The 12,940-nt window shown below is 39.5% G+C and overlaps 1 protein-coding gene across 1 annotated transcript in view; it reads right to left on the bottom strand.

Annotated features, from left to right (window-relative positions):
- Window positions 1-12,940, bottom strand: part of chd4a (chromodomain helicase DNA binding protein 4a) — a 30,390-nt gene that overhangs the window by 8,528 nt on the left and 8,922 nt on the right. Inside the window, exons 10-20 of the mRNA XM_053638002.1 lie at window positions 12,046-12,282; window positions 10,794-10,997; window positions 10,426-10,637; window positions 7,598-7,729; window positions 7,178-7,277; window positions 6,868-7,059; window positions 6,054-6,254; window positions 5,519-5,656; window positions 2,595-2,716; window positions 2,292-2,465; window positions 1,982-2,123 (exon numbers count right to left, since the gene is read on the bottom strand). Coding sequence (XP_053493977.1) covers window positions 1,982-2,123; window positions 2,292-2,465; window positions 2,595-2,716; window positions 5,519-5,656; window positions 6,054-6,254; window positions 6,868-7,059; window positions 7,178-7,277; window positions 7,598-7,729; window positions 10,426-10,637; window positions 10,794-10,997; window positions 12,046-12,282 — 1,854 coding nt within the window. The remainder of the gene's footprint in view (window positions 1-1,981; window positions 2,124-2,291; window positions 2,466-2,594; window positions 2,717-5,518; window positions 5,657-6,053; window positions 6,255-6,867; window positions 7,060-7,177; window positions 7,278-7,597; window positions 7,730-10,425; window positions 10,638-10,793; window positions 10,998-12,045; window positions 12,283-12,940) is intronic.

Below are 12,940 nucleotides of genomic sequence, written 5' to 3'. Positions count from 1 at the left end.
CTTGTCTCACAAGGAAGGTCTTAATTTTAAGAGAGAACCATGAGGAGCCATTTATAAAAGTGGCTGAGTCAAGCTGCCCCCCGCGAGATAATAGTAAGACCGAGGTCACCCTAGATTGTTTTGTCTCTCCACTTTTGATTTTACGGGTTATTCAAATCCCTTGGTTTCGATTCTCTGGGTTATTCAAATCCCTTGGTTTTGATTCTCTGGGTTATTAGAATCCCTTGGTTTTGATTTTCTGGGTTATCAGAAATCCCTTGGTTTTGATTTTCTGGGTTATTAGAAATCCCTTGGTTCTGATTTTATGTGTAATTTGAGAACCCCTGGTTTTGATTCTATGTGTAAGTGGAATAGCCCTTTTCTGGAACATAAGAGTAAGGTAGATGAGCTCTTTTTTAATCCTATTGGTAGTGATATCAGTTTTCTTGAAACATATGGGTTATTTACTGTGTAAGTACAGTATAAATACTGGAGCTTAAGCTCAGGGTATCAGATCACTTCTGAGAATTCTCATCGGTGTGGATCTCGTGTGGTGGAACAGAACAATAAAGCTGGACCCTTGCTTCTTCTCACTCACGGCTGGTGTTTTTTTATATCTCCAACTGGGCTCGGAGGTAGATGTGAGTATTGGCTTCTAAGTTGAATTTTAAATGTTTTTGGGTAATAGGCTAAATTTGAGCCAACATTATCCTGTTGAAAGGTCCACATTCAGTTCCACTTCAACTTTTGGACAGATGGCCTCAGATCATCTTCACACACTCTCTTTGATATGATGCAGAATTCATAGCTGAATCAATGAATGCAAGCTGTCCGGTCCCTGAGGCAGTGAAGCAACCCCAATCCATAACATTTCCACCACCGTGTTTCACAGTCAGTATGAGGTGCTTCTCTTGAAAAGCAGTCTATGGTCTGCGCCAAACATGTCTGCTGTTACTGTGGCCAAACAACTCCATCTTTGATTTGTCTGTCGAGAGCACATTATTCCAAAAGGCCAGGTCTTTGCCTATATATGGTTCTTGGAGTCTTCTTGTTGCATCAGACCGTCAGCTCTTGGGTTGAACTTGCTGGGATGGCCAGTCCTAAACTAATTGGCAGTCATTTGAAATCTGCGCCACTTGTAGATGATTTTCCTTAGAGTGAAATGATGTATTTCAAATAAATGGCGATCTTTTTAAACCCCTTGCCAGACTCATCAGCACCCACACCCTTTTTTTTCCCTGAAGGCCTTACAGAACTCTTTAGATCTTGGCATGATGTCACCACACACCTCAATAGCAAAGGGGACAACAGACACTGGATATGTGAGGGGTATAAATAAGACAGGTTCAACCTGCACTCCCTAAGCAGGTTCCCCAATCTTCAACACCTGATTCTAATTTTATGGATTTGAAGGTGTATATGTGGATTAAAATGTAGGGGTGTACTTACTTTTTCCATTTGAGTGATCATTTTTTTGTTCATTTAAATTGTGAAAATTACTACAAAATGTATATGTGTCAGTTAATAGAGTGGATCACCTTTATTAATAGGCACTGTTTCAAAGATGATCAAATGTTTGCTTGTCCAAAAAGCATTTTTTTTTTCCACATGACTATTTGTTAATGTTAGTCAGGTCAAACATAAATTTATAGTTTTTATGGCATGTTAACAAACATTCCCATGTGCCTTCAGAGAACGCGAGGGTGCGGCATCTTTCAAGTGTAAAATCAAGTTTAGACAAGAGCCAAAAGGTTACTAATGTGAGAAAGGGAATGGGTGATGGAGCAGGGCTCCCAGGGGACCAGTTAACACAACTGTCAATCATTCCATACTTTTAAGCAATAATTCATAGCAGCATTCTCTGATGTTAAAATGCAGAATTCCTACATGAAATCTGCGAAGGTTTGCAGGTCTGAATATTAATTTAATATATTAATATTAAATATTAATTTAACCAAATTATTAATATCATCCAAGTTGAACAAATCTTTAAATAGCTTACCATAGCAGCTACAGGGAAAAGGTAGGGGTGATTGCAACATTTCTTGAGATCCATTACCACATTAAGCAAGGACACTTGATTTCCACCTCCTCGAGTGTTCAGAGCCTCAAAGTTGCGAGTAAGGATGAACTTGTAATATTTCCTACAAAGTATAAAGACTGTACTTCAGAAGATTTCTTTAAGACATTGAAAAATAAGAGTCAGGTAAAAGATGAAATCTGGTCTCTTAATAAAACTACTTTTCATCCCAACTGCTCAGAATTATTTTCCCTTTTCTCTAATCCCACTCATTCCATCTTTCCTCACTCACTTCTGCATGGGACTGAGTTCTACTCGTACGATGAGCTCAGTCTTGGAGGGCATGTGCTTGAACACATCAGCTTTGAGTCTTCTGAGCATGTGTGGTCCCAGCATGTCATGGAGTTTCTTTATCTGGTCTTCTTTAGCAATATCAGCAAATTCTTCCAGGAAGCCCTCCAGGTTGCTAAAGGAGATGGTGAACACGTCAGGGTTGTGTTGGATGATCAAATGGGGTACTAGTCTTGCTCTGCCCCCCCCCCCCCACACACACACACACACACACACACACACACACACACACACACACCCCTACCTAAATCTCTCTGGCGTGAGGAAGTTGAGCAGGTGGAAGAGCTCTTCCAGGTTGTTTTGGAGAGGAGTTCCCGTAAGCAGCAGTTTGTGTTGAAGGGGGTAATTATTCAACACTCTGAAAAACTGCACAGCGCACACAGGAATAGCCACAGCATTAGAACACAAATGCACACTCATTCATACAAGCAGCCTACAGCCTGCTCCAAGTGCAAAGATAGCGTTTAATTATACAACCAGTTCATTTTGACATTTGTGTTACATTACTACCTGCAAAAAAATGCTTATAATTTTGTTACACTTACATACACAGACAGGTGACAAATTAAAGGTAAATACAACAGTGTCTTAGGAAGGTGCTGTGCCACCACAAGAAACCAGCTCAGCTTCAGTGTGCCTTGGCATAGATTCTACAAGTCTCTGGAACTGTACTGGAGAGATGGACATTTCCAAATGATAATACATCCCTGCATGGAGCAAATGTCCATCATACACATTAGAGTTTAGACCTTTAGAGGCAATTTAGAGTAGACACTCAACCTACCAGCATGTTTTTGGTAGATGGGAGAAAATCTGGAGAACCCAAATAGACACAGGGAGTGCATGAGAAACTCTGCACAGACAATAACCCAAGCTCAGGACCGAAGCAAGGTCAGGACCTCAGGACCACTGCCATTAGGGAATACCCTTACCATGAAGGGGTGTACTTGGTCTGCAACAATGTTTAGGTAGGTGGTACATGTCAAAGTAACATCCACATGAAGCCAGGACCCAAGGTTTCCCAGCAGAATATTGTCCCGAGCATCACACTGCCTCCGCCAGCTTGTCTTCTTCCCATAGTGCATCCTGGTGCCATCTCTTCCCCAGGTAAATGACGCACACGCACCTGGCCGTCCACATGATGTAAAAAAATGGGTCATTCATCAGACCTGGCGACCTTCTTCCAATGCTGCATGGTTCAGATCTGATGCTCAGGTGCCCACTGTAGGTGCTTTCGACTGTTGACGGGAACCAGCATGGGTACTCTTACCGGTCTGTGGCTGCGCGGCAAGCTGTGATGCACTGTGTGTTCTGACACCTTTCTATAATAAGCCAACATTAACTCTTTCAGCAATAAGTGCTAAAATAGCTCTTCTGACAGGCTAGCCTTCACGCCCGACTTGCTGCCTAATATATCAGACTCCTTGAAAGGTGCCATTGTAATGAGATAATCAATGTTATTCAGTTCACCAGTCAGTGGTTTTAGTGTTATAGCTGATCGGTGTACAAAGAAAGCTTAACGATGCTTGGGTCAGAATACCACTGAAATGGTTCCTCTCCTTGCACAGAATCACAGGGACCAACAGCGGAAGAGGCTAATTCTGGTCATCTGAAGAACAGTGGCGCTTCTGTTTTTCCTTACAGTTCAGACTAATGCAGCATGCTTCATTGAAGGTGCACCTTTCATCCATAATTTCCAACCCCTTCACTGAAGTCTTTACTTAAGATTTCAATACATAGGTCACTTTAGTCACTGTTCTTACTAAAGCACAGCCAGTTGCACAATCTTTGTGGTAACATTATGAAAAACAAAAATATTGGTTTGTATTCAAACAAATATGAAGTATTTCTCTAAGAAATATACTTATTCTGCTTAGGTTGTTGATGTAGGGTTTTGCCATTTTCGGTTCAAGTGTAAATCAAAGCTTGTAAAGAATGGTAGAGGGCCTTTCTTTCTTTGAGATGCATACTGAATTTCCAATTTGTTTTGAAGGCTTAAAGGGCTGTTCAATTTTCAGTTTTTAATGGAAAAAAAATGGGTGGGTCTTGGGAGACCTCTTTTTACCATCCATCCTCTCCTTTTCAAATGTTCCCTCAATTAGCTTATTGCTACTACTAATGTGACAAGCTAGATCAGTCACTCGCAACCACACGAGCACAAACAAAGCACCGATTTTGGGCATTTTAGATGAAATGGGGTAAAGAGTGACCAAACACCGGATCAGCACAAACGTTCATTTTTGTGGCACAAATCGGCAAAAACGCAGGGCATAGTTTTGGTGATTATTTAATTTCATGGGGTGCCAATTTCACCTGCCTCTTCCCGCACCCTAACACACCAGGTTCTACAATTATATAAAAGTGTGAGGCTGTAGTTCATAATAATGGCCAGTTTAATCCTGCAGGATCACACACTTTACTTCCTCTTTCTTCTAACAGACCCCCCCCCCCCAAACACACAGTGTAGGTGATATGAAAACCACAGCAACTCTAACAATAAAAACTAAAGCACTGTCAATCACTGTGGATTGTGGAAACGGTAGTTACATTGATGTGCTTCAATACAAGTGGCACTCAGACTGTTGAATACAGAGGAGATAAAAACCTTGAAGTCACTTCCTTTGAATTAATCACACAAGATTCCTTTTTTCCCCTCAGTACTTTACAAAACATCATTATGTCCACGTTATCTTCTGTTCGTTATTCCCACAGCAGAACACAGAACTCGCATAGTTTTTCGCCTCTTCTTCGCTGTAATTCAGTCAGTCCCTAAATGTCCTAGAGGACACGCACACGTTACATGCTAGTATGAATACTTCATCCTGTGCATGCATCCATGCACGAAGTCCTGACATGCAAACAGATTAGTACACAGACGTACAAGTCAGCCATAACGAACCCTCACTCAGATCTTTTCTTCCGGCCATCTCGATCCAAAACTGAGTTCAAGTGGGCATGTTCAGCATTTTTATACAGGCAGGGGAGGATGTAAAACTATCAGGCAGTACACTTGTCTGGAAGCTTTGGCAACAATAGCTTTCTCTATTCACTGAATCTGCTTTTTGTTTGCATTTCAATCTGGGTAAATTTTCAGTACACCTTGGTAATAAAGCTTAGTGGACACCGTTCTCTGGCTATTTAAATTTGTCTTGATGTCTTTGGACTCACCTTGGACTGGTTATTTTTGAGTCTGTGTGCCTCATCCACCACCAGACAGGCCCAGTCAATTGATCCCAGGATGGCCATGTCAATAGTGATTAGCTCATAGGAAGTCAGCAGCACATGAAACTTTACTGAAGCCTCTTTCTGTGTGAAGGAATGAGTGGGTAAATAAATATATATATATATAAATAAATAAATAAAAATCATGAGACACCAACAGAGTACAAAATATAGCTGAAGACAGACTGCTGATCTTTTTAAACAATACTGTCCAATGATTAATCAAATAACTTGCTCACACTCGTAACAAAAAGGAATATACCTTAGAACCAAAAGCACAATATTTAATCAGAAATCTAACTGATAATTGTACACAAATGCGGTCATATCCAGATTTAGCAAAAGGGCTGAGCGCATGTGCAGCTCTTCTTTCTTTCTTTTTTTTTTTTAAAAAAACACAACCAAAAAAAAAAAAAAAGTAACCTGAAATTTACATTGTAGTACTTGTTAGGAAATAACTAGTTGATGAGGTTGAACCCACCTTCATTCTGGAAGCCTTTTTGCCTCCGCGGATGGCATTGTCCTCAAACGAGAACTCGTTCTCTCGGATGACAGCTCTGCTGTCCTTGTCACCTACGTAGGTGACAACGTACATGTCAGGAGCCCACATCTCAAACTCTCTCTCCCAGTTAATAATGGTAGAGAGAGGAGCACTGACCAGGAATGGCCCTTTAGAGTGACCCTAAAAAGAAAGAAAATGAAATATTACATGAATACCATTGAAATCCATGCCCTGATCAAGTACACATTTATTTGTAATTGGGGCTCATGTATTTTGATAGATAGACACACTTTTTAAAAAAAACAAAAAAAAAACCAAACCTTTATAAATTAAATGTCTATGATGAGGTGCAATGCTTTCACCCATCAAACTACTTAATAGTGAGACAACATACTGTAACCTGAAATAAGACCGTATAACTAGATTCACAGGCAATGCAATATCACCAATTTTACAAAATCATTTCTGTGCATTCAGCCATTTATCTAGTCTGACATGTTCTTTTATTCCTTTTAGGCCAGGACCAAAAAAAGTGAGACAATACAATTAAGCACTTTTGGGTACTGGGTATAGAGATGACAACCACAGCGATCGCCAGTGTGTGGTCTGAACAAATGCTTGCACACTGCACTTGAGCCAGCAGATGGCAGACATCACTTTCTAGACCCAATCCATATGCGGAATGGCCATCCATGTTGATTAAATTTGTACAGCCATTGATGGGTTCTTGATTCAAAATGGCAACCCCTCACTTCTATAAGGCTCACCATAAACCCTCCCTCCCCTCACACACCTCTTTGTAGAGTGAGTAAAGGAAGACAGCAGTCTGCACAGTCTTTCCTAAGCCCATCTCATCGGCCAGGATTGTGTCAGTACCCTGAGCCCAGGAAAAGCGCAGCCAGTTCAGCCCTTCCAGCTGGTAAGGATGCAACGTGCCACCTGTCGTGTCGAGATATTCTGGCTGACGGTCAAACTTTATGGTGGGCTGAAAAAAGGAAAATAAAAGGTCAGCATCAACCGAACACCATTATAATGCCTGTTTTTGTTGTATATGTGACTGATATCTAGGACTAGGTATTGTATATGCACACATCAGGACTCACATCAACAACTGGGTTGTCTGGAGGTCTGTCCAGTCTCTTCATTTTTCCTTTGATCTTCAATTTTTTACTTGGTCTACCATCATCTCCCATCATGAGCTCCCTTATCAGGGAGAAGTACCCAAATACAATGATGCAGTTAAAAGTGTGTGGATATCAGCAAGCATGGCGTGAAGTTTAAAACCGAGCAGTTTGTAAATTTGTATTACAGCCATCGTTATTCTAAAACACACAATACCCACTTTCCTAAGAACATCTTTTTTTTTTAAATCACAGAAATGAAGAACTTGCATGTTTACGTTTTGAAATCAAGCTTTTTAAAGATTATGATTCATTATAGATTTTCTAAAGAGCACCTGCCAATTGGTTAAATACAATTGTGTGAAATTCACAGAGAAAAGGGTGTGTGTGTGTTAGTTATACCTGTGGTTCCAGTACTGTAGTTTGTAAGCATCATATTCTGGGATCTCCATGTCTTCTAACTCCCAAGTGGCCTGGTCATATGGCAGGTCTCTCCACTTGATGAGGTAGTGACAGTTATTTTTCTTATCAACACTGAAAAGGAGAAAGAGATTTAGAAAATTTGAGCTTAAAACTTCATTACCTGTGATTTAACTTCATCTGCACTCACTAATTTGAAACAAAACCGTTCTCCTTAAAGTGCACAGTAGCATAACTATAATACTTTAATGTTATTGATAGAACACCACATCAAACCAACGATGTGCTTAATATTTCACTGTTAAGCAGTGGCCTCCCAAGGCCGGGGATGGGCATTCTAGAGAACAAAACAAAAAAGAAAATAGTGTCACTACACACTTCTCTGGCCAAATTGATATTACAGGGCACAAAGATACAGTATTTATGCACAAGTTACTCACTTAATCAGACACCTCAAACATCAGCAGGACTTTCTGGACACGCTATACAGTAAATGCCACTTTTTTAAAAAAAAAAAAAAAATCATCTTTTAAAAGTGCAGGCTGAAGGAAACGAGACATTGGGACATTGAGTTTAGCCCACGGGCCTCAAGTTTTAGGACACCTGTGTTTTAGTACACCTCAAAACATGAGCTCTCAGACTTCAGGCAAAGCAGCCACATACTTAAGCTAAAGGACTTCGTGTCAGAAGTCGCAGTCTTGTGGCCATGGGGGTCAGACTGACCAGACCTGCTGCTAGGCTATTGTTTACGAGTTGCTATGTAGCTAGTTATGATTTCAGTCGGCTTAAAATTGGCTATTAGAACAGAGAGAGAAATACACCATGTCATTAAAGTTTGTTGAGTATTTAAAGTTGCACACAGGGCACACAAAATGAGAATTCATACTCAGCATTTTCATTTCAAGCACTTTTAAAACACATTGAACAAAAATGCTGATTTTCCAGGTATTCCCGGCCTTAAATTTCAATTAGCTAAAAAGCACTTTTAAGCGCTTCCCGGACCTGTTCAACATTATAAATATTTAAATGTACCTTTATTTTTACCTGAAAAATATATACATACAGAAAACTAATAGTTCACACTGAACTAACATCTATGACCTTTAAAAAGTGTTCTATAAAAGGTCTACTGAAAGCTAATGGCCAGTGGCAGTTGTGTTTAATAACGTCAGCTATGGCAGGTCAATTAAAGACAAATTGATTTCAACTCTATCCGACTAATGGTTCCAGAAGCAGTTTGCAGTCTTTCAAATCTTCTTAAGACCTGACCCCCACCACACGCATACTAAAATGTGTCTCTCTTTTGCACACATCTCAAGCAGAAGTAAACATCTAGCATTTTAAACTACAACAAAGGGGAAACAAAGAATCGTAATCCGACTTGAATCCAACTGGGATGTCTTTTGAGACGCTTTGCATCTAACCTCAAAAACAATTGCATGTTGGTACCAACTACTCTTCATCCTCTAACCATTTTCATGGAGTTTTTTTGCACTTCCCCATTTTCCCAGAGGAAATGAGAAGCAGGGTTAAAATAAACAAATAAGTACATAAATAAAATAAATATAAAAAAAATGAAAAGTTACATGACCCAGCGCTGGGTATGTAAGAACATAGGGACAGAGAAAATATAAAACAGGAAGCACATAAAAGTTAAATACTCAAAGATGTAATAGTACATCAAACAGTAATTTCTAAATCGGCCATAAATAGTAAGCTTAGAATTTAATACCACATAGTTAAAAGCAACATTTTTATGAACTTGCATTTCAAAAATCTATTGATACGAGATATTTTAAGACTTTTTAAGGATTTGTAGGAACCCTATTCAAACGACCCTGTTATAGCACTCCTACTGAGCTACATGTATCAAAAGTTTTAGGCTACCTCAAAACCAGGTACTTTATATGAGTAACAGATTAGGTATGTGTAAGGCAGAAGCAGAGGTGAATGTGTTATGGGTACCTTTTGTGAGGCTTACACTGTAAATCATCTGTCAAGTTTGATAAACTTTGATTAAATTTGTAGGCGGAACAAAAAAACAGTTTAGCACATCATTCGAATGACTTTAAACTCTAAGTGCACAGAGCTTAATGGATCTTGAGACGTTTTTGTTTGGTGTGAGTCAAGGAGTAAACTGAAAAAGTTGTCTACATGCCTCATAGTTCCCAAAATACAACCCAAAAAAATTAAAAACATCTTTTTTTGGAGTGTTCAAGTTAATTTGCACAATATTAGAAACATTTTATAGTATGAAAATTAGCTTAAAATCTCCATAACAGACAGAAAAACAACACGGGGATCATTCATTCAGTACAACTCAAGAAATTCTGTTTAAAAATTTCTTTCTATATTACTTTGCTCTACAAATTAAAGGCCAGAAGAGTTTTTTTAAATTAAAAAAAATAATAATAATTTTAAAAAAAGTTCTTATTTCCTGTAGAAACCCCATCAGGTCGACCGTGGAAAATCTTATTTTATATATGCAGAGAGTCAGGATCTTGACCAGTACTATCACAGATTAGGCTCTACATAAACTTTTGTGATTATCTAAATGGCAAGCACTATTATAGCCATAAGTGGCAATCAGCTGGGTCATAAAGACATAAACAAAAAAAAAACCCCCAACATCTAGTTCACAAAAGTAGGTTTTGCATATTTACACAAATTATCTTTAATCTGAATGGGCAGGGCCAGCTACAAATGCCCAATTTACTGATGGTTGTATTTTGTACAAAGTGAATGAATGTTTGTTTTTGAGGCCTGTGCCATTCCAAGAGCAAAAGAAAATGGAGAACTTGGAGCCTCACCTGTGGTTGAGGATGCGGTGAATCATCATCCACTCCATCTTGATGCCAAAGCGGTAATATTTCTCCTCCATCTGGGCATAGATGGGGTCTTTGTTCTTCCTTTTTTCACTCTTATCTTCATCACCTTCACCTCCAAAGTCTATGGGTGGGGGTTCATCCATATCATTCTTGCGCTGGTAATTTCTGAACATCACCTGACAATGCAGTTCCAGCTGAGGAAAGAAGAGAACCTTAGACTGGTGGTATTTGTGCAATTTGACTCATTCATAGAAGACAGAACTATTTTTCAATTTTTTGTTTTTTAATTTTGAGGAGATCTTAAACTAAGCCAATAGTGTTCAAGACATGTGAAAGATGTGTGTACAGACCTGCAGCTCAGACACCCAGGAACAATGCCAATAAGACATGTTCTGCCATTTTGCAAAGAATTCCCTCTCAGGCCGGCCAGCCAGTGGAGTAGGGTCTGGGGAATTGGCTGGGAGGTTGGGTGGGCGGGGAACTGGGGTGGGTGGAGGTGGGTCTCCCCAACGCCAGGTAAGGATCTTCTGCACTTTCCCCTTTAAAGGAGGACACTGACAGAAGAAACAAATAAAGTAAAGCTCCAAATCAAAAATAATTATAATAAGTTAACAAGCCAAATTATTTTACTACTCCGACAATGGGCCACTTGCACTTAGGGCTACTATGTTCTGAAATGGCTCTGGTTTTCTCGTCTCTGGCAGCGTTGTTTACGTTAGTCAGTACTGGGTTTTTTTCCATTCATAACAGGATCAAAATGAGTGTTGGGAGGTATTTAAGACTGAATATTTTCAAAGACAACTGAAGAAATATAAGTACTACTATGTCCCTGTCTGCACAGCTTCTTCAGAATTTAACAGGTGATCTCAGGAGACAATGGTAAATGAACCTAGGTCATGACCATGTCACAGTTTCCACCTACACGGTCTGTAGTAGACATCTTTACACTAGATCAGCTAGTTAAACCAAAGCCAGCGAGGGTCAGAGAATTCCGTAAAAAAGAAAAGAAAAAAAAAAAAAAAAGTGTAGGGTCATTGAACAAAATTACTATTACTAAACATGATTTTACATGATAATGACCGGCTAACATGCTTTAACTATTTTACTTTTATAGTGCAGAAGTTATCATGGGGAAAAAAATATACAGACCTCATGCGATACACTGGCAGTGAAAATGATTTAACGTGTGTCTTGAAACTAAAGTCGTGAGCAGTATTCTTTCAAGTGAAGACACCCTGTTAGTAACAGAACAAGCTACTTTGCAGTGAACAGTGTAGACTGTTAGCTTATTTGTTCATTTCTGTTAACAGCTATTTTCTTACATTCAAATGAGTATATACATGATTACACATTACAGTTTGAAGCCTTTCTCTGGCTTACTAGAAAGGAAAAAAGGGAAATGCAGAAACTGCCAAAAATAAAATATGGAAGTGTTTGTGCAAGTAGCCCTTTGGGAAAATAAATTAGATGCCTATACTCAGAAAATTCTGGTAAATCACAAGGTACTAATTTAAAAACTGTTCACTATCCTCTACTCTGAAGCTGACGAGCTGCCCTGCTTGTCAGTTAACCCTCTCCACTGGAGCTGAATGGGTCACTCACAGTGCAACGAGGACAGATCCACTCTCCATTAGGAATTTCAGGCAGGGGCGGGTTAAGGCAGTGGATGTGGTATGAAGAGGGGCAGGTGTCACAGCACAGCAGCTCTCCTCCATCCTTACACACTCTACAGAACTCCATGTGGTGGTCATCTTCTTCTGCCTCACCTCCACCTGCATCGATCTCCTCTTCCCCGTCTGAAGCCTCCTCACGTGCTTCCCACTGAATACCCTCCTTCTCCTGAGAGACATTTTATACACAACTTTATAAAGTACCTTGTAGGAACACTCGAAATGGCATTTATTTGTTGCTTTAAAAAAAAAAAAAAAGTTGTATTCAATGCTAAAAAGATAAAGCTCTAATAAAGAACAACTTTGTTATATTCCCTTTTTACCTTTCGCAGTTATCGCAGTAATAGATAGTAGATGAAATTCAAATCACTCGATGCAAAGCCAGATCTGATGAAGGTGTAGGATATTAACATTTATTTAGTGCCTAATAGCCTCTCTGGCTGCATGGAACAATAATTGAATAGTTTAATTATTTGGCAACCCTAATTTTAGTATGTCTGACTGACATACTAGCAGGAATCCTACATGTGGCATATAACCTCCAACTAGGGAAACTACACAAAAACACCTACACAACTCGGAGTTCCTATTTGGGACTCCACAGAGTTCAGCAAGTGACGTCAAATCAAACACGGCCGCAACTGTTACCTACAAATGAGTGCAGCGCTATATACACAAGTATTAGTTTTAGATCTATCAACATACAACAGTCAACAACATGACAAATATACCCAATAATCTGTGTTTTTCTCTCTCTCGGTCAAGCTACACATGCTACTCCTGAGACACCAATGATCCTGACCACTTCTCTCTGGACCTGCCTGATC

The sequence above is a fragment of the Ictalurus furcatus genome, chromosome 12 (assembly GCF_023375685.1).
Source record: "Ictalurus furcatus strain D&B chromosome 12, Billie_1.0, whole genome shotgun sequence".
Lineage (NCBI taxonomy): Eukaryota > Metazoa > Chordata > Actinopteri > Siluriformes > Ictaluridae > Ictalurus > Ictalurus furcatus.
Note: the sequence above shows the minus strand (reverse complement) of the source record. Positions and strands in the feature narration are given on the sequence as shown.